Source organism: Chaetodon trifascialis, chromosome 2, assembly GCF_039877785.1.
Source record: "Chaetodon trifascialis isolate fChaTrf1 chromosome 2, fChaTrf1.hap1, whole genome shotgun sequence".
Lineage (NCBI taxonomy): Eukaryota > Metazoa > Chordata > Actinopteri > Chaetodontiformes > Chaetodontidae > Chaetodon > Chaetodon trifascialis.
Window position 1 is genome coordinate 9,629,548 of NC_092057.1, and position 16,766 is coordinate 9,646,313.

Consider the following 16,766-nt stretch of genomic DNA (forward strand, 5'->3'; position numbering starts at 1 on the left):
ACAGAAGTGGGTGGGTGGGGGGGGGGGGGGGGGATGAGGATGGTGATGAGGACTTTAAAATCTTAGGTGTGTGCACTGCGATTGTCTCAGAGGGAGAAATCATCGTGTCCTGTACAGTGTAAGGCACTGAGGATTACCTACTGTAGCTGATGGTGTCAGGACATGTGCACACACACACGCACACACACACACACACACACACACACACGATAATACACTGACATGCAAGTTCACTCACTTACAGTACCATCTTCCTCTTACGCACACAAACAGTGCTGAAACTATGAGCTATTAATTGATTAACTGACTGACAGAAAATAACAAAATAACTAAATTGATAATCGATTGTTAAGTCAAATGGACAACTTAAATATTGTGACCAAAAAAGCCAAACGTTCTCTGATTCCAGGAGGATTTATGATTTTTCTTTGACTGATATCAATGGAAATTAAATATGTTTGGATTTTTGATTACTCAGCATAAATTTATAAAAGATTCATTGGATTCTTTGGCCCTCAGACCTTCTGAAGCTTATTGTTATTTACTTAGGGGACGCTGCACATGAATGAACATTAATGTAGTGTCATAGTAATACAGCAACATAGACCTTCTCTGCAGCATTTTCATTACTTGTAATTTGTCGTCCCCTGCACTTTACTCACTTGTACTTTTCTTATTTTGTTCATTTCTTTCCAGTTTGACTTATTTTACATCACAAAAATACTGTTTATACTGACAATCTTGGATATTAAAACTCCTTTGGGAAGAATTAAGCTCTATCTCATCTTCTCTTAAACAGATATTTTAAGACCATCTCTGTAAATGTGCAGCGCCTAATTTGCCCCCACAGTCCTAAAACAACTAAAACTATTAAAACAATGTGAAAACAATTTTCTTGATTAATCATAAAAGTAAACTGGCAGATTGCCTGATAAAGAAAATAATCAGTTTCAGCTCTAAACACACCGTCACACACGTACACTCTCACACACACGCAGACACACACAGTAAATGTCTCCCTGTCGCAGCAGTAGCCCCGCCCCCCTCAAAGTGGGACCAAGCGTGGGCGGAATGACGGTGACAAAATGGCTTCTGAGCATGAGGATGAGCCCGAAAAGTGGTCCAGTGCCATTGTGAAATTGTGTGTTAACACCACTACGACCTCTGCTGCTGCCGCCCCCCCTCCCCAAAACGCCACCCAAACAGGACCCCTGCATCGTTAAAATCTCTCTCATCGCCTTTTGACCCTCCCGCCCCTCCCTCCCCGCCTCGCTCTTGACCCCCTACACACACACGCATGCACACAACTAGTGCTGTACAAAGGGGAGACCACGGCGTGGCTTCAGCTACATAAGCACAACTTTTGGCAGCACTACTGTACATTAAAACCCACCGCGTAGTTTTTTTAAAGAGCCCTTTTTCGTGTTTTAGTCGACACGTTGCCTCACGACTGACCCACTGACACAATTTCACAGCCGACTGAGTGGATGGGTTGGTGCGTTTGTTAGTTTTCCCTTCGTCCCATAACGAAGAAGAAAATAAAAAAATGATTAGTCAGAGGTTCAGACCGATGGGAGACAGAAGCCGGAGGTGAAGACGCAGGAAGCAGGCGTGGCGAGAAGCGATGACTGAGCGAAAACCTTGCAATCCCCCCAACTCCGTTCAAAAAAGTCAGCGAAACAACAACGAAAAGAGGCAAAGATCAGATGTTCACTTGTTTTTTTTTCCCTAAGAATGAGATTTGCTCTCGGAAAAGCACACACACACACACACACACACACACACACACACACACACACACACACACACACACACACAACATGCTTTCACACAAGGGCAGTGTTGTGTGTCGGCCATTTTGGATCCGCTGTTACAATTCTGGACAAGCGAGTGGTGTCGTGGAGCCAAAATGAAGGTGTTTTTTTCCCCTGCCTGTCTGTCAACACGCTTGGCGTCGAGCGTTGGTGCATCTGCAGGCTGATGGGGGGGTGAGGAGTCAGAGTGTGTGATGTGGGTTCGTGGAGGGGGTGTGTGTGTGTGTGTCAGCATTACAGCGTCTGATGCCATGCCAGGTAAAACCATACAACAACTCAATCCGAGGCCTGCTTGTTTTGTAGCTGACTCTTCCCTACGTGGTCTAACTATCTAGCTACCTAACTCTAGAGGGACCTGAGAAGTAAGCAAACCGCTTTGCACCTCTGTAAACCTCTCACTACACCGCCTGAAACTGGACCCACGACACATCTGGGATGGACACAAAATGCCTAACAGGGAGGTGAAGCCAAGAGGGCTAGCTTGCTAGCAGCATCCGGTATGTCATCGATGAATCTTTTAAAGTCAAAACCCACGAAGCTCTGATTGGATCTGTGTGGATTTCCTTTGATTTTTGGCAACTTTTACTGCTTGAATGGGAGTTTTAAGCGATGAAGCCCACACCGGATGTGATATTGATTTGGCTACTTCAAGTCTAGCCTCTTGGTTATTTCCCCACCGTGGCCCAGTCTCTAAATAACCGCTCTCCCTGTTTCTATGCTAGCATGGGAGCCGGTGGGACTCGACTTTTAAGGCGTAGTGTGGTTGATCTCAACTACTACAGAGGCTGAGGGAGGGGGGCAGATGGGAGAGGCTAGGGGCGAGGAAACTGGGGGGGGGGGGGGGGGGGGGGGTGTGACTCTGATACAGAAGGCACTGTGGCTCTGTAGGGGGTATTTGGGAAGCGTCCCCACATGCCGTAACCTCTCTTAATGGGAGGTGAGGGCAGAGGGGTTTCAGGTTTGTGCCCCTCGACTCCCGCCAAACAAATAAACAATCGACAGAAACAACCCCCCCCCCCCCAATCTCCATCTTCACTACGCTACGCTCAACTATGAGGCCTGGAGGCAACACGTTTCGGGAGAGGAGAGAAAGATGGCGAGGGGAAATCATCTGGAGGAGGGGAGGGAAAAAGACAGCGACGTGAAAGAAAGGGGTTTCGCTGTGGGTGCGATGTCAAGTGACGTGTGCAAACTTGGTGTCGATCTTCACATTTTCTCAGATCCACGTGTTCCTGTTTCGTTAATCTGTTTTACAGTACCACAGCGTTGCAGTTTCTCCTCCGAAATAATACTATGAGGATGCTCATGAGGTCTGCATAGAGTCAAAACACGTGGACTGGGGTTTGTTTTCTGGCTTCTGCAGCTGCGAAGAAAACAGTGCGCGTTTTCAAGAGTAGCTAGATCGTCGACCGTGTCATAAGCATGAACGGTATGCAAAATAAATAATTATCTGAAACTCTAATTATACTCTGTCTGTTATCTATAACTACATCTACTGTATTATATCTAGATTTATATGTAGTTTATCATCTATATTTATCTATACTTTATCATCTTGTCCTAGAGTTATTGAATATTCAATAATTGTTGTCCCTCATAACAATAAGGATGAAGTTATTATTCCTAAGTGTCTCTGTCCTGTGATGCCTTTAGTGTCTTCAGTGTCGCTCTGTGGCATGCTGAAAGAACAGATGTCAAAGCAAATGGACAGAAAAAGAAAAAGATGAGGAGAGAGAGAGAGAGAGAGAGGTTGGTGGATACTGAAGCGGGTTTTGGCAGAGGAGGTTTCAGCTTTGCTACAACCTCGTGTGATTGGATTGGTGATTTGGTGACTGTTCTCTGGTTATCCAGACCTGAGAGAAGGGGCTGGAGGGGAGGTCAGCATTGGCACAGACAGGCAGACAGAAGGATGGGCCGACAAACGGACAGATATGGCGTCTCCGAGGCTACATCCACGTTTCCTGATGAGGACTGGACTCCATCTGGGCCTATATATCTTACAAAGATACAAGAGGCAGGTATAAGCGGAGGTTTCAGTCCAGGTCTAGAAACCAGGATGTGGCCTGGAGGCTGTCCTTTGGAGGGGGAAGGCAGGGAGGATGTGCGCTGATAACTGCCCCCTGGTGGCAAAGAAAGAGAACAACACCACCTAATACTGACACCAACACTGTACCACCAATACTGTGCTGTCACTGCCGGCAACCGATCTCAATACAAAACTACAGAGCCCGACAGAGGGAAAAGATTTAAATTCATAGTTTTTTTGGCTGCAGGTGGAAGAATTCAACCACCGTAGAACTTTGACTTCAGTAATACAGGGTTGTCTGAAACCTCTGCAGTGTAAAAGGCAGACAGACTCTTCCACATGCTCAATGATCTGGTCTACCCGTGCCTCTGAGCATGAATTCTTGATCTTTGGGTTGGCTTGAAAAGAGTACTGACCCGATGAATCCTTGCAGGACCTCTACCTCCACCATTCTGAAGAGAGAGTGTATCTTAAGAGTTGCGTTACAACACGCAACGCTGCTAAGTGAATGTTCCCAAGCCGTCATTGCCCCGAAACGTTGCAGGAAGGCATCAGGAACCCGGTAAACGTCATTGAACGGGGGGGATAAAAACAGAACGGATGTAAACAAAATGGACATAGCATACTTAAATTCCAAGTAACATGACAACAAATCTACAGCAACAATTCTATCAGTCAATCGATCAATCATCAGTATCATCACCATCATTGTCATCGTCATTTTGCATTGACATTGATATCATTATTCATAAGACTATCATCATTAACAATAATAAATCAAGTGTGGTAGAAGTCCGCTTCTCTCCACTCTTTCTCCCTCTTGTTTCTCAAGCGCAACAGGAAACTACAAAGTGATCCTGCAGCGTTTCCTGTCTTTTAATAGGTTGTAGAAATGCAGCTTTTGAACCTCGTCGGCACAAAACTGAGACAAACGAAACAGCCGACTGTCAAAACCTGTTTTTGGGTGAAAAGTCAACGGAAATTACATTTGAGATGTAAGAGAGAGAGAGAGAGAAAGAGAGAGAGAGAGAGAGTCTGAAAGAAGAGAACTTCTTTTGTAAACCTAAATGCAAAGTTTCCTATAAAGCCCCCAGGTCCCACCCACACCAGTTAAGATTTCCTCTCTAGTATGTATTTAATCAATCATGCAGGTTTCCATCAAATTTTGGACTCCGTAAAAGATCAAAGGAGGCTGAGCGAATGCAACAGAAGAACCAAGCTCCAATGTCCGAAGAAGAACAAGAAGGAGAAGTAATCGATAGAAGAAATACTGAAGAAATTAGTCTTTTTCCCCATCCCTCCTTTCCTCTCCTCCGCCCCATTCAACCGTGTGATGTCATTTCCTGTCAGGTCATCCCTCGCCTTGCGCTGGGTCGTGTAACTGAGAGGAAGGGGCTTGACGAAGTGTCCTACTCCCTTCTCAAGTTACCTGAGCTCACCCCCACCCCATGGAGCAACTGAAAGGTGCCCCGCCCCCCTCCACTGCCGCCACCGCCAGACAGGAAGTGATGTCACACCAGTTCCGTCAGCATTAAGTGAGTCTTTAACAGTAAACAGAGATGATAAAACTCATCAAATATCAGCCAGCACTGTGATTGGCTGGTTTTTGCAGTATAGGCGGAGCTTCCTGGTTCTGTCCCTTGGAAAGGAAAAAGGTTAAAGATAAAGTGGTTGTTCTCCCTTTTTTTCTTTTCATTGTTTGTCATGTAAAGTTTCATTTTGTTCTTCATTGTTCAAGTTTGATTTTCTGGAGGCATAGCTTGGCATGTAAGGGTTAGGGGGTCCTGGCTTTTTGTTAATTTATTTTTCTTTAAACATATCAGTTCAAGGAGCAGAGTCCAAGCGGTGGACTCTGTGTCCCAGCTCATTTTCAGGCTTTTACATTAGCACACTGGCCAGCAACAGATAGCGCACATCTGATGAGACTAACCAACCACACGACAGTCAGGGAGAAGTGCTCTTAGGCCTTGTAAAACGTGATCATTCATGGCCATTTTACATGCTCCTCTGTTGCTTTTCTGTTCCCACGCCTCCCTCTTCCTCCTGCAGCCTGGCCTTGCTGGTCAAGCAGTGAATTCTGTAGTGTAGTTCTGAGGCCGAGAGAGGCAGAGGCAAACCTGCCCTGGTTGGTCTCTTTTTCAATTCATCCATGTGCTGCTCTGTCACTGATTTCAGTCTTACACAAAATTTGTAAAAGGCTATTTGCAGCACCTTCACCCCCACCCCCACGGCCCTTTCACTACCTCTGCTTTATTAAAAGTCTACATATCCAAGGCCAGAGCACCGGAGGCTGCTATTCTTCTTCTCCTCTCCTGCCCTTATATCCCTCGCTCCCTGTGGTTGCTAGCACCAGTCATCCTCGTCCGTCTCACTATAAGGTTCATGCAGGCCCTTGCGGGGGCCTCGGGCATGGGGGGGACGGTGGTGCGGGTGGGGGGGCACTCCAGGTGGCCCCCGCCGGTGTGGAGAAGGTGAGGATGAGCGGTAGCCATTGGGAACCCTACGAGGATGCGGGTGCGGGGGCGGAGGGGGCCCGTGGCGGGCAGTCCTAGGTGAGCGTGGGTGTGGGTGTGGATTTCCCCCATGTGGGTGTGGGTTGCCATGAGAGAGGCTTTGCTCGTAGGCAGGGGGCTCATGGTGCCGCTCATACTCGTAGTCGCGCTCGTAGAAGGGCCCGTCGCCCTCCAGGCTGTCCCCAGGCGGAGGCCCGCTCCAGCGGCCTCGGTGAGGGGACCTAGGTGAGCCGTGGAGGGGTGAGCGCGGGGACTGGTGCCTCGGAGAGCGTGGTGAACCGTGCCGGGATGAGGAGCCCCCGTGGTGAGGAGAAGCGTGGCGTGACGGGGGCCGGTGGTGGTAACCCCTGTCGTGGTCTGGTGGGGAGAAGTGTCTGGGGGAGGGTGAGCGCAGGCGGCCCGGAACTGGGGGACCGTAGCTGGGCTTTCGGACAGCGGGGGAGTAGGTGACATGTGGACGGGGGACAGCAGGGGTCTGGGGCAGCTGGCGACGGCCTCTCCGCGGAGTGCTGGTCCCCGAGGTGGAGGGGACTGGGCTGCCGCTCACCGAACTACTGCCCTACAGCAAAATGTAAACAAGGAAAATCAAAACGCACCACAACAACAACAACAACAGAGACCAGAATAGAGCAGAGCGGTGGTGAATCGATAGACAGACAGACAGACAGACATATAGATAGATAGATAGATAGATAGATAGATAGATAGATAGATAGATAGATAGATAGATAGATAGATAGATAGATAGATAGATAGATAGATAGATAGATAGATAGATAGATAGATAGAGATAACACCATTGAAAATCATTCAAAAACATAGTGATGAGGCAAAAAATTGACACCAAGAAGCCACATGTCACATCGAAGAAAAATGGACAGAGAGAGAAACAGTGATAAAGAAAAAAGCGTAACACAAAGAAGAGAGATTGAAGTCCATAAGTAGGTGTACGACGTTGTGTGAACTCTTACTGGATAAACGAACAGTTTGCGGTGGGTGCAAAAAGCAAGAGCTTAGGATCACTTCATAAGTTTTTTAATAAAAAAAGAGATATACTAGGATTCAAGCAATAAAAATCGAGATCTACTCTAACAGAAACACAGCTCATTGGTTCTGCACTGAAGTATCTATAATGACAGTACAGAACATCCTCAAGGCTATTAAGGCTTTTATCCAACCTGTATTGAGTAAAAAGCTTTACCTAGAGCTTTTTACACATATGGAAATTAACAGGAAAGACGAGGAGAGAAAAAGTTGGAGTACTGGGAAACTGTCCTGAATATTTCCCTCGGAATTAATCTCGGTGTCTTTGGAGCCCACCTGTCTGTGTCCTCGTCCATCAGGCCCCTCGCTGGGTGAGCGGGACCAGTGGCGGTCGTGGGGATGCCTGTGGGGGTAGTCATGGCGGTCAGGGCCATAACGCTCCTTGTCCATGGAGCTGTGGTGGTGATGATGGTGATGGTGGTGACGACGGTCCTTGGTCCGGCCGCGGTCCCGCTCGCGCTCCTTGGGCGGAAGGTCGCCTGACTGCGTGGTGGTGCTGAGGTCTGTGCCCAGGCCTAGCAAGGAGATGTCTCAGTTTACATTTGGAAATAGATCATTATCTGTCAGCATGTCAGTTACCCGAGGTGACAACACACACATTAAGATCACAACATGTCTCACAAGTTATTGTACTTGGTAGAAGATTTTCATTTGGCAGAGGCAAGTCAAAAGTGATTTTAACGAAAAGAAGTTAAAAAAAATTAAAGTACCAGCTTTAAAACGAAATAAAAATGAAATGCCTATCCATGCAAAAATCCACTCTACCTGTGCACTGAAATGTAGAGCAAAGAAAACGAATTTAAAACACCATCACCAGGACCGAGTCCAGGAAGGAGAGGAGAGTCTCCTCTATCAGATTAGAGAGCCCTCCAATTATAAAGGGGATTTAGTTTAACCGTGCCCGCCTTGTTGCATTAGTTTTACAGCTGAAGCTGGCAATTTGCACTCGCAATTAGTGATGAAGTGGGCTATCTGCTTGCACAATGGTCTTTTCAAGGACTTCTTTGTGCCAAGACTTGACTCACATAAAATTTAGTGACTATGATGACATCTCTGCTCTCTTTGCTCCATCAATGCACACATACTCCTACTGCTACTAAGCTCATACGCTTCCATTACAGACACTACAGCACTGTTACATCATCATTACATGTCTGCAGAAGGCCTGCTGAGTCCTTTCTTTTCTTTAAGGGCTAGCATCTCTTGACAGTCAAATGCTTTCTATTGAAGGCTTCGGGAAAGAACTTAACAGGAACTTGCGCTGCAGACATGGCTCATGGGAAAACATTAGAAACAAACTAAAATGCTTGCACAAAAATATTTGCTGTGTCTGAAATTCCACACTAACACGCTGTTTAGTACACTAAAACATTGTGTGTCTTGAAAATTTTGTATGAAACCAACGTTATGTGATGTGCATAGCATTACGGGGGAAATATTACAGTATGCAAGCATTGGACACTACGTCGGCAGAAATATCCCACAATGCAATGCAGTAGCGATGACAACAGCAGCAGCATGAAGGACAAGGACAGCCGCCGAGGCAGTTTTACGTGTAAGTAAAGTTTAATTTAGCTAGACTTGATATCTTTTTACGCGCCTCCAACCAGCAATGAGGCTCTCATGAAGTGACATGACAGGTGCTGATGTTAAATGCTAACATTTAGCATTTTAAGAGTGAGTGTGCATGCTCTCAGTGTTAATACTAGTACAGCTGAGCCATGCTACGTATGTTATAAATTTAAAACATGTGACATTAACATGCCACATACTAATACAAAATCTAGCATGCTAACACGCTACCACTAATGTAGAATGTTTAGCATTAGCAGGGCGTAGTTTGAGTGTTGCATCATGTCATTTGACGTGCTAATTTTAACACTAGCACGTAAACATGTGCACAGCTAGCAAGCACAGTTAGTTTTTAAAGGATCATGTCAGGGATGAAAGTGCTGAACAGCTCTAAGTTTTGATGTTCATAGCAATCCATAAAATACTGTAGTTGTTCCAACTGCCCTATAGCTACACCACGTATCTGGTCAATAGCTACGCCAATAACGGCTGCTGGTCTTGCAGCAGGGTTCAGTTAACTGAACCCTGGAGATACATTATGGCATTGAGAGCTGTCGACTTTTTGACGTGCAGAGGTCAGAGGTCAGGTAGCTATGAGTGACTCACCCGTGTCTGCATCGGTGTATCTGGTCAGGGAGCGCTGTGAGGCACGGTGACTCCTGTCCCGGTGTCTGCGTCCTCCTCCGTGTCTCCCCTCCTCAGACACCACCCTCTCCAGGGAGTAGTCGTCCAGCCTCACGCCCCGGCCCGTGCGCCCGTGGACCAGGCTGGAGGTGGAGCGACGCATTGGACTGGTGTCCGTGATGGTCTGAGAGGACGGAGGACAGAGCAGAGGAGGAAATACGGAAAGAGAGGGAGAACATAAGGTAGGAGAGGATGTGGTAAGGTGAGGAGAAAAGAGATTAAAAAAAATAGAGGGGGAGAGAGAAAGAAGGAGAAAAGTAGTGAGATTTAATGAATCCTGACTGGAGCTCATCCTCAGCTGTGAGAAGGACGACACTGTCAACACTTAATAAGCTGATTGTAGTGAGTGTATGACACGACTACAGACCTGCACATGGTGGAGTGTCTATCAGACTGTGCATGTATGTGTGTATAATTATGTCCCTATTGCATGACAATATCTGACATGGGTCAAACACCAGTGCCAAGTTAGTCTTGATTTAGGAGGGTGACGGTAAACCCCACCAGCATGTTGTTTCGATACTATGAACACTTTGACTCTTGTGTTGTCCTGTGTGGCAACCTGCACCCATCTGATCTGAAACAACACACTAAAATGACCTGGGACGACTATCTGACCCATCTTGAATCTTATCACATTATCGGCGTCCATCTAGCTTGATCTTTAGCACCTGAAAGCCCCAACCTACTAAGCCTTTGACAAGCACATTTAATACCATGCTTCTTCACTAAAACATGGAAGAACGAAACAGACAGAAAGATAAACAGGGAACTGACAGGAAGAGAAGGAAGGGGCAGAGAGACAGAGAGCAAGCATGAGGGAAGGCCATAGAAACCATGCCTCACATGCACAAGGCAGAGGAACCTTCTGGACTTCTCCAAATGGCAGCCACATTTCATTCAGATCACACTCCGGTTGGAAAGTCACTTTTTTTTTTCCTCCTCCATTTCAAAGATGAACATCACATGTTTGACGCTGGTTGGAAGAGTGCTGACTGGACAAACACCTGGGCATCACTGTTGCTTTTCAGTTTTTCTTTTGGAAATATTGAAATTAATGATTAAAAAAAAAAGAAAAGAATGCCAATGTAAAAAATAAAGTTACATGAACTTCAACAGCAGACAAAACTTTTATTCACAACTGGATGCCAAAGAAGCAAAACCAACAATAAGCATATACTGCTGCATTACTGCTCCTATAGAAGCTTTTAATAGCTGATAGAAGAATTAAATGTCTGATTTGGAGAGACGCATCTGGCTTCATGTTAACTCATACATAATACTGTTTCATTAAAATCCACTTTCTACTTGAACGCATTGAGATATTTGTAGTCGTCATCACAAAAATGCCACATTTATAGAATATACTGTTGTCCAAAGACTGCTTCTCTTGGTGATTTCAGTCAGTTTCCCGGACATGAATGAAATATGGTCGCCAGGTGGACAAGGTAAACCACAGCGCCTGGTCAAAATGCTCTGCAAGAAACCAACAGGAAAATCCAGCAGGATTGATTACTGTGGAAAATGTAAATGTAAATGTTTGCTGTTTTCTTGGTGACATCTGAGCAGAGAGGTACTCACTGTCGCGTCTTCCTGTCCTGTACTGTGTATGTGTACGTATAGAAAGTCTACTGCACAGAAGTCGTGTCCTTGCTCAAATATTATCCATTTTTATCGTGTTTGTTGTCATGTTTTTGCAACAAGACTCTTCAGATATCATGTCAGGTAAACAGCAAATCATATAAAGAAACTGGCTCCAGTCAAAGTCTCTATAATGTACTCTGGAACCAGCCCTGTGTGGTTTTCTTGCTGGGGTCAATATCAGGCTTTTTCGACCAGGACAGGACCCTGCTGACACTCTGAACACCCCAGAAAGCTTCACATCACCATGATGATAAAGCACACATCAGTCTGCAGGCAGCAGGCCGGACAAAGGCTCAGACGAACACGAGACGATTCGCGATCTCGAGAGGAGCCGCGCCACACGCAGACAGCAGTCTGAACACTGTCTGAGCAGCTTGACTCAAGCCATGCATGCCCACTGGGTAGCCGGCAGCACAGGACTACACGTGCGCACACTCTCAATATGCTTACACACACACACACACACACACTTGAAAAGGATGTTACTTTCCACATTTTCTCCTTTGGGATGACACATTATGACGTCATTATCAGTGCTTGCTGCAAGCCTCCCTGATCCACGTGTTGCAGCTACAGATGTAAGAACATTTCACGTCACTAAATTTGGTCTGAATAATCAATGACTAAGATTTTTCTCTTAAAAAAAGTAAATACAGTTAATTTTTTTTTTCAGAATGCTCCTGTCTGTTGTCTTTTGCATTGTTTGGGCACTAGAGAGAACAATGCTAACACGTTTTAGCGTCAGTCGTCACGCTTGCTGCTGAGCTCACTGTTGTTACAATGTTTTCAGTCTGCTGTGTGAGCCCCACATAGCATTTCAGCCTATTTCTTCCATTTTATTTAAAAATAAAATGTATTGCATAGCTAATCCAAATGAACTGTTGGCTGAATTCATTTTTGCATTAAAACTCCCAATTGTAAGAAATCATGCAGTGACATCATTCAGCTTAAGACAGAAGTGCTAAACATGACACAGCTGCTTTGTGAGCGCCACACTCTGACTGTGCTCAACTCCACCTTTCAGCAACACTTTCCCTCATTAATACACCTCCTCCATCACATCCACAGCAAGACTCGGCTCTGCCACGTCATGCATGACTAACGACATGCCGGCACGCCGCCAATCCCCGTGTACAGGCCAACAGCTGCATCAGGCCAGTCCATGCTTTCATCATACTCTGTTGACCCGGTCTGCAGCAATGCAACAGACTAAAACACACATGTAACACACACAGAGGAGCGCACACACGCACACGCGCGCGCTGTATACAAGCAGAACTCGAGGGAACTCGTCACAGAGAACAAACAATGGAGAGCAGAGTGACCTCAACATGAGCAGACACGGGAGAGAGAAAGAAAGAGGGAAAAAGAAAGAAAGCGAGAGACTCTAAGAAAAGCTGACAGGGCAGATAGAAGAAGGGACATGTGATCAAAGCAGATCTGAATAGTGACAATTAGGTCACAGTTGATTTGAAGAGCGTGGAGTACCAGGTGGGTGGGATTCACTGCATCAACACAACTCCGATGGTGTCTCCTTTAAGTTAGACAAAAGACTGACTTCTAAGACTAAACAGACTAAACAAACCATGAAAAGAATTGTGCAATACGTGCGACAAGACACCCTCGTACATGTCATGTACATGTCAACAGCACTCCTGCGATTGCCATTTCAGCCTCTAAAATCAGATCTGCTGTTGATTTCCGCTTAAACTGGGTCTTTGTTTACCGAGCACATTAAATGCGAGAAAGAACGGAGTGTGAGCTGCTGCATGCAGGCGCTCTGTGTGCATCGCTCGTGTGTGCTGTGCATGTACACGGGAAAAGAGGACTAAAGAGAGAAAAACCTGAGCTCACTGGAATGATCACTGAAGGTGTGTGCATTTTACAGACAGAGAACCGACTGACGGGTGCGGAAATTCATTCAACCCCTCAAGACTGGGCTGCATTTATGTTACTGAATAGTGTCTGAGAACCTAATTATTACTACCTGACCTGTCCTTCTGCAGGTAAAACCACCCATATGGCATCTCATGTGGGGTAAAACAACCAGCAAACTACATTTTGGTGCAGATCCAGTTTGAAAAATGATAGAGAGACGAAAGAATCGAGAGGGAACGGGAGAGAGAGAGAGAGAGAGAGAGAGAGAGAGAGAGAGAGAGAGAGAGAGATAGATAGAGGTAGAGATTTACATACACTGAGGTTATTTCCACGAGGCCTGTGTCTCCTCCGCTGCAGAGCAGGCAAACACAGAGATGATACGTAGAGCAGAGCAGTGTAGCACACACACACACACATAAACACACACGCACGCACGCGCACAGAGCATGGGCCCGACATAGCATAGCCGCCAGGACCGAAAGAGAGAAAGAGACAGAAAGAAATAGACAAACAAAGAGAAAGAAGGAATGGGAAACGATGACAGAGATATGAGGAGGGAAGGGAGGGTGATGAGAGTGTATTGAGGAGACGATAGAAAGAGAGATGTAGGACATGTATATAAGGGAAGGAGACGATGAAAGGTACAAAGAAAAAGAGTAACAAGGTGAAAAGGAGGAAAAAACAAACAAAAATAAGTGATTAAAGGGAGGACAGAGAGAGGACAGCGAGAGGACCCAGTTCATTTAAAGAAGGCCAGTGCATAACAGCGAGGTGGGTGAGCCAGTGAGCGAGAGAGGACAGAGGACAATATAAGATGCATGTGAAAACACACACACACACACACACACACACACACACACACACACACACACACACACACACACACACACACACACACACACACACACACACGCACACGCACAAACACAAACACACACACACTTACCGAAACAGCATGAGCTCTCTGTAAGGCAGAGCAGTGTTAGAAGGCAGTAAGTAACAGTGTACGGATACACACACATATATACACTGTACACACACACATACACGCACACTTTCTACACTCCCACAGCAGTCTACCTTTATGTATGTTGAGTTGCTGTCCAATTGTATTAACAGATCTAATTATTTCAAAGCATCACCTAATTATAGTCTAACTAAGACTTGTACTGTACGTTCCAGCACTATTAGCAGAGTAATTAGTTAAATATAAGGAGCATTAAAGAGAGCTGATCGCTCGTTCTCCATTTGAAAAGACAAGCATGCAAAGAGTGCATTCATAGCTAAACTTGTTGTGCTGGCAGCACACTGCATTTAAAATGAACCAATAAGTGCAGTGCACAGTACATTATAGAGCCTAAATAACATCATAATATTCAATAATCCCTTGCACATCGTTAACTGTCCACACTAACAAGAGCTACAGATTTTACACTCACTTGTCAACCGCACCCATCTTATAAACTAGAAACTTGAAACGCTAAGACAAATTGTCGTACCTACTCTGCTCCCTTCACACACCTCAGTCACATTCCTCTTAAACGCTCTGCGACCTCATCCTCTAAATGTTCATACAGAAACACTCCATGGAGTAACCAGCATACCAAAGTGAGAGCAACGTGACTGGATGCAGTGACGTGTCGGAGTATGGCGATGCTCGGGTGCATGGACGTGTGAGTGCGTGTGCAACTGCAGCCAGAGGCTTCGCTTGTTCGACGTGGAAATATGAACGGAGGTTTGAACGCAATGTATCTTTAAAACGGGATCGTGAAAAGTGTGCAAGTTTATTACTGGACAAGACATAAAGTGAGCACAAACCCAACACAGGGACTGATCTGTGAGCAGAGTTTTCTCACTATTATGAATTTGAACTGAGAACAGATTGACATCCAGCAGACAGTGGACAGGCGATGTCTCCACGCATCGATAAATGAGTTTATCACTGTAGCGCAGATATAATAACCAGTGAGGACAGAAATTTACTAGACCAGATTTCAAAGTCGCTGTGCAAGAAATCAGGATTTCACACTCAAAATTCAGTTTGCAAGCGTCTGTCCCTCCCTGATTTAAAAAAAATGTTCTATTCTAAGCTTGCAGTTGATAAATATCTGCAAAAAGGTTAAAATCTAAGCACAGAATCATCCACAGTAATGCTTAGACACCCCTCTCTGTCTCACACACATCCAAGAAGTGTCAGTTTCGGTGATGCAGCTGCTGAGATCATTGTAGCTTAAAATGATTTCCAAACAAAAAGAACTGACAACCTGCAGCTTATGCACCTGCCCTCCACGTGGTTGTATTGTTCGAAATGATTTTTATGCTGCAGCGATGCTTGTGCGTCATCAGTGTGTTTCTCATTTTCATTGTTGAAGAGAGACATTAACTCTGGCCACAGTTTACACAGGACAGACACACCAAGGATTTAATGGAAATGGAACAGGGAACAGGATGTGCTTTGAGCAGATATTCTACACCGATGGCTCTTCTAGATATATATTTGTATACATATCTAGAACACTTATCCAGCCCTCCGACCAATTTTGCTTGCTGCTCCAATGTTAGCATGCACCTTGGCCGTACTGCTCAGCGGCGGGTCGGCTGCTGGATGAGTGGAGGGTTGTAGTGAGGGAGGAGGGGGTGGAGGGATGGCGGCAGGACGGGAAGACAAACGGGGAGACCAGACAGACGGAGGTGAATTTACAAAAGTCTCACTGCTTCTTTGCATCCTGTCAAACATTTTGTAGGAAGTGAACCATGTTTCCCACATTTTATCAAACATGTTAAAAGAAATTTGGACTAAATATTAAAGTTGAATAAAAATGATTCTCTTCTCTGTTTCGATGCAAGGAGAGACTTTCTGAATTCACTTCAGCTGTCCTCGCCGCTAACAGCCATAGTAACAGAGAATGTTGATGGCGATGATGGTGCGGATGGTGGGATGAAGGTGCTCACTTGGTTGTCTGCCGAGAGGCGGGGCATGGAGAGGGTCCGCCCATGCCCTTCCATTGGGTGATAGGGCTCAGTGTCGGAGTACCCGTCCCGCCCCATCTCCCTCATCTCTACCGTCTGTAAAACACAACGAGAGGGGGCGTGACCACTGTCTGCTGAGGGAGGGGACGCTGACAGCTCATCGACTAATCGAGGGAAGCGCTGACTGAGGTGGGAAGGACATGAAATAAATTCACTGAAAATTTATCATGTTGCTTTTTTATTATTTATGCAACGTGTTGTTGCATAAACTTACTGTTGGAACCTTTGCTGAAGCATTCAGAAGAGGTGGGTATTGATCAGTTTTTTAATCCCATAGCCTAACACTCAATTACTCGGATTAATGAATATTACTGATCTGAATCTGACTTCTGCATAAACGCTCATTCTGGACTGTGGGACAAAACCACTGGGACTTTTCTGGGATAAACCCAAGGATCCAAATCTTGGGCAGGAAAATATCTCAAAAGCTCTTTCCAAAGAGTTCATGGGACAATTCCAAATCCATTCACATCTTAGTATATTAGTCATGGCATTAAAGAGAGAGATGAGGGGCTGGGGAGTGGGGACGTCCCAACAGACAAGTGAAAGTAAGGAGGCAGT

At 45.6% G+C, this 16,766-nt stretch overlaps 1 protein-coding gene across 24 annotated transcripts in view; it reads right to left on the reverse strand.

Annotated features, from left to right (window-relative positions):
• Window positions 1-1,018: 1,018 nt before the first annotated feature.
• Window positions 1,019-16,766, reverse strand: part of cacna1ab (calcium channel, voltage-dependent, P/Q type, alpha 1A subunit, b) — a 126,035-nt gene continuing 110,287 nt past the window's right edge. For 7 of the 24 annotated variants that reach the window (XM_070976726.1, XM_070976710.1, XM_070976693.1 and 4 more), the window contains exons 44-50: window positions 16,128-16,241; window positions 14,122-14,139; window positions 13,491-13,526; window positions 9,576-9,777; window positions 7,674-7,912; window positions 1,774-6,912; window positions 1,019-1,728 (exon numbers count right to left, since the gene is read on the reverse strand). In XM_070976726.1, the coding sequence (XP_070832827.1) occupies window positions 6,184-6,912; window positions 7,674-7,912; window positions 9,576-9,777; window positions 13,491-13,526; window positions 14,122-14,139; window positions 16,128-16,241 (1,338 nt within the window). In that variant the 3' untranslated portion in view covers window positions 1,019-1,728; window positions 1,774-6,183. Of the gene's footprint in view, window positions 1,729-1,773; window positions 6,913-7,673; window positions 7,913-9,575; window positions 9,778-13,490; window positions 13,527-14,121; window positions 14,140-16,127; window positions 16,242-16,766 lie in introns of those variants that run through there. The other 17 variants (XM_070976861.1, XM_070976817.1, XM_070976799.1 and 14 more) reach the window with 8 other exon arrangements.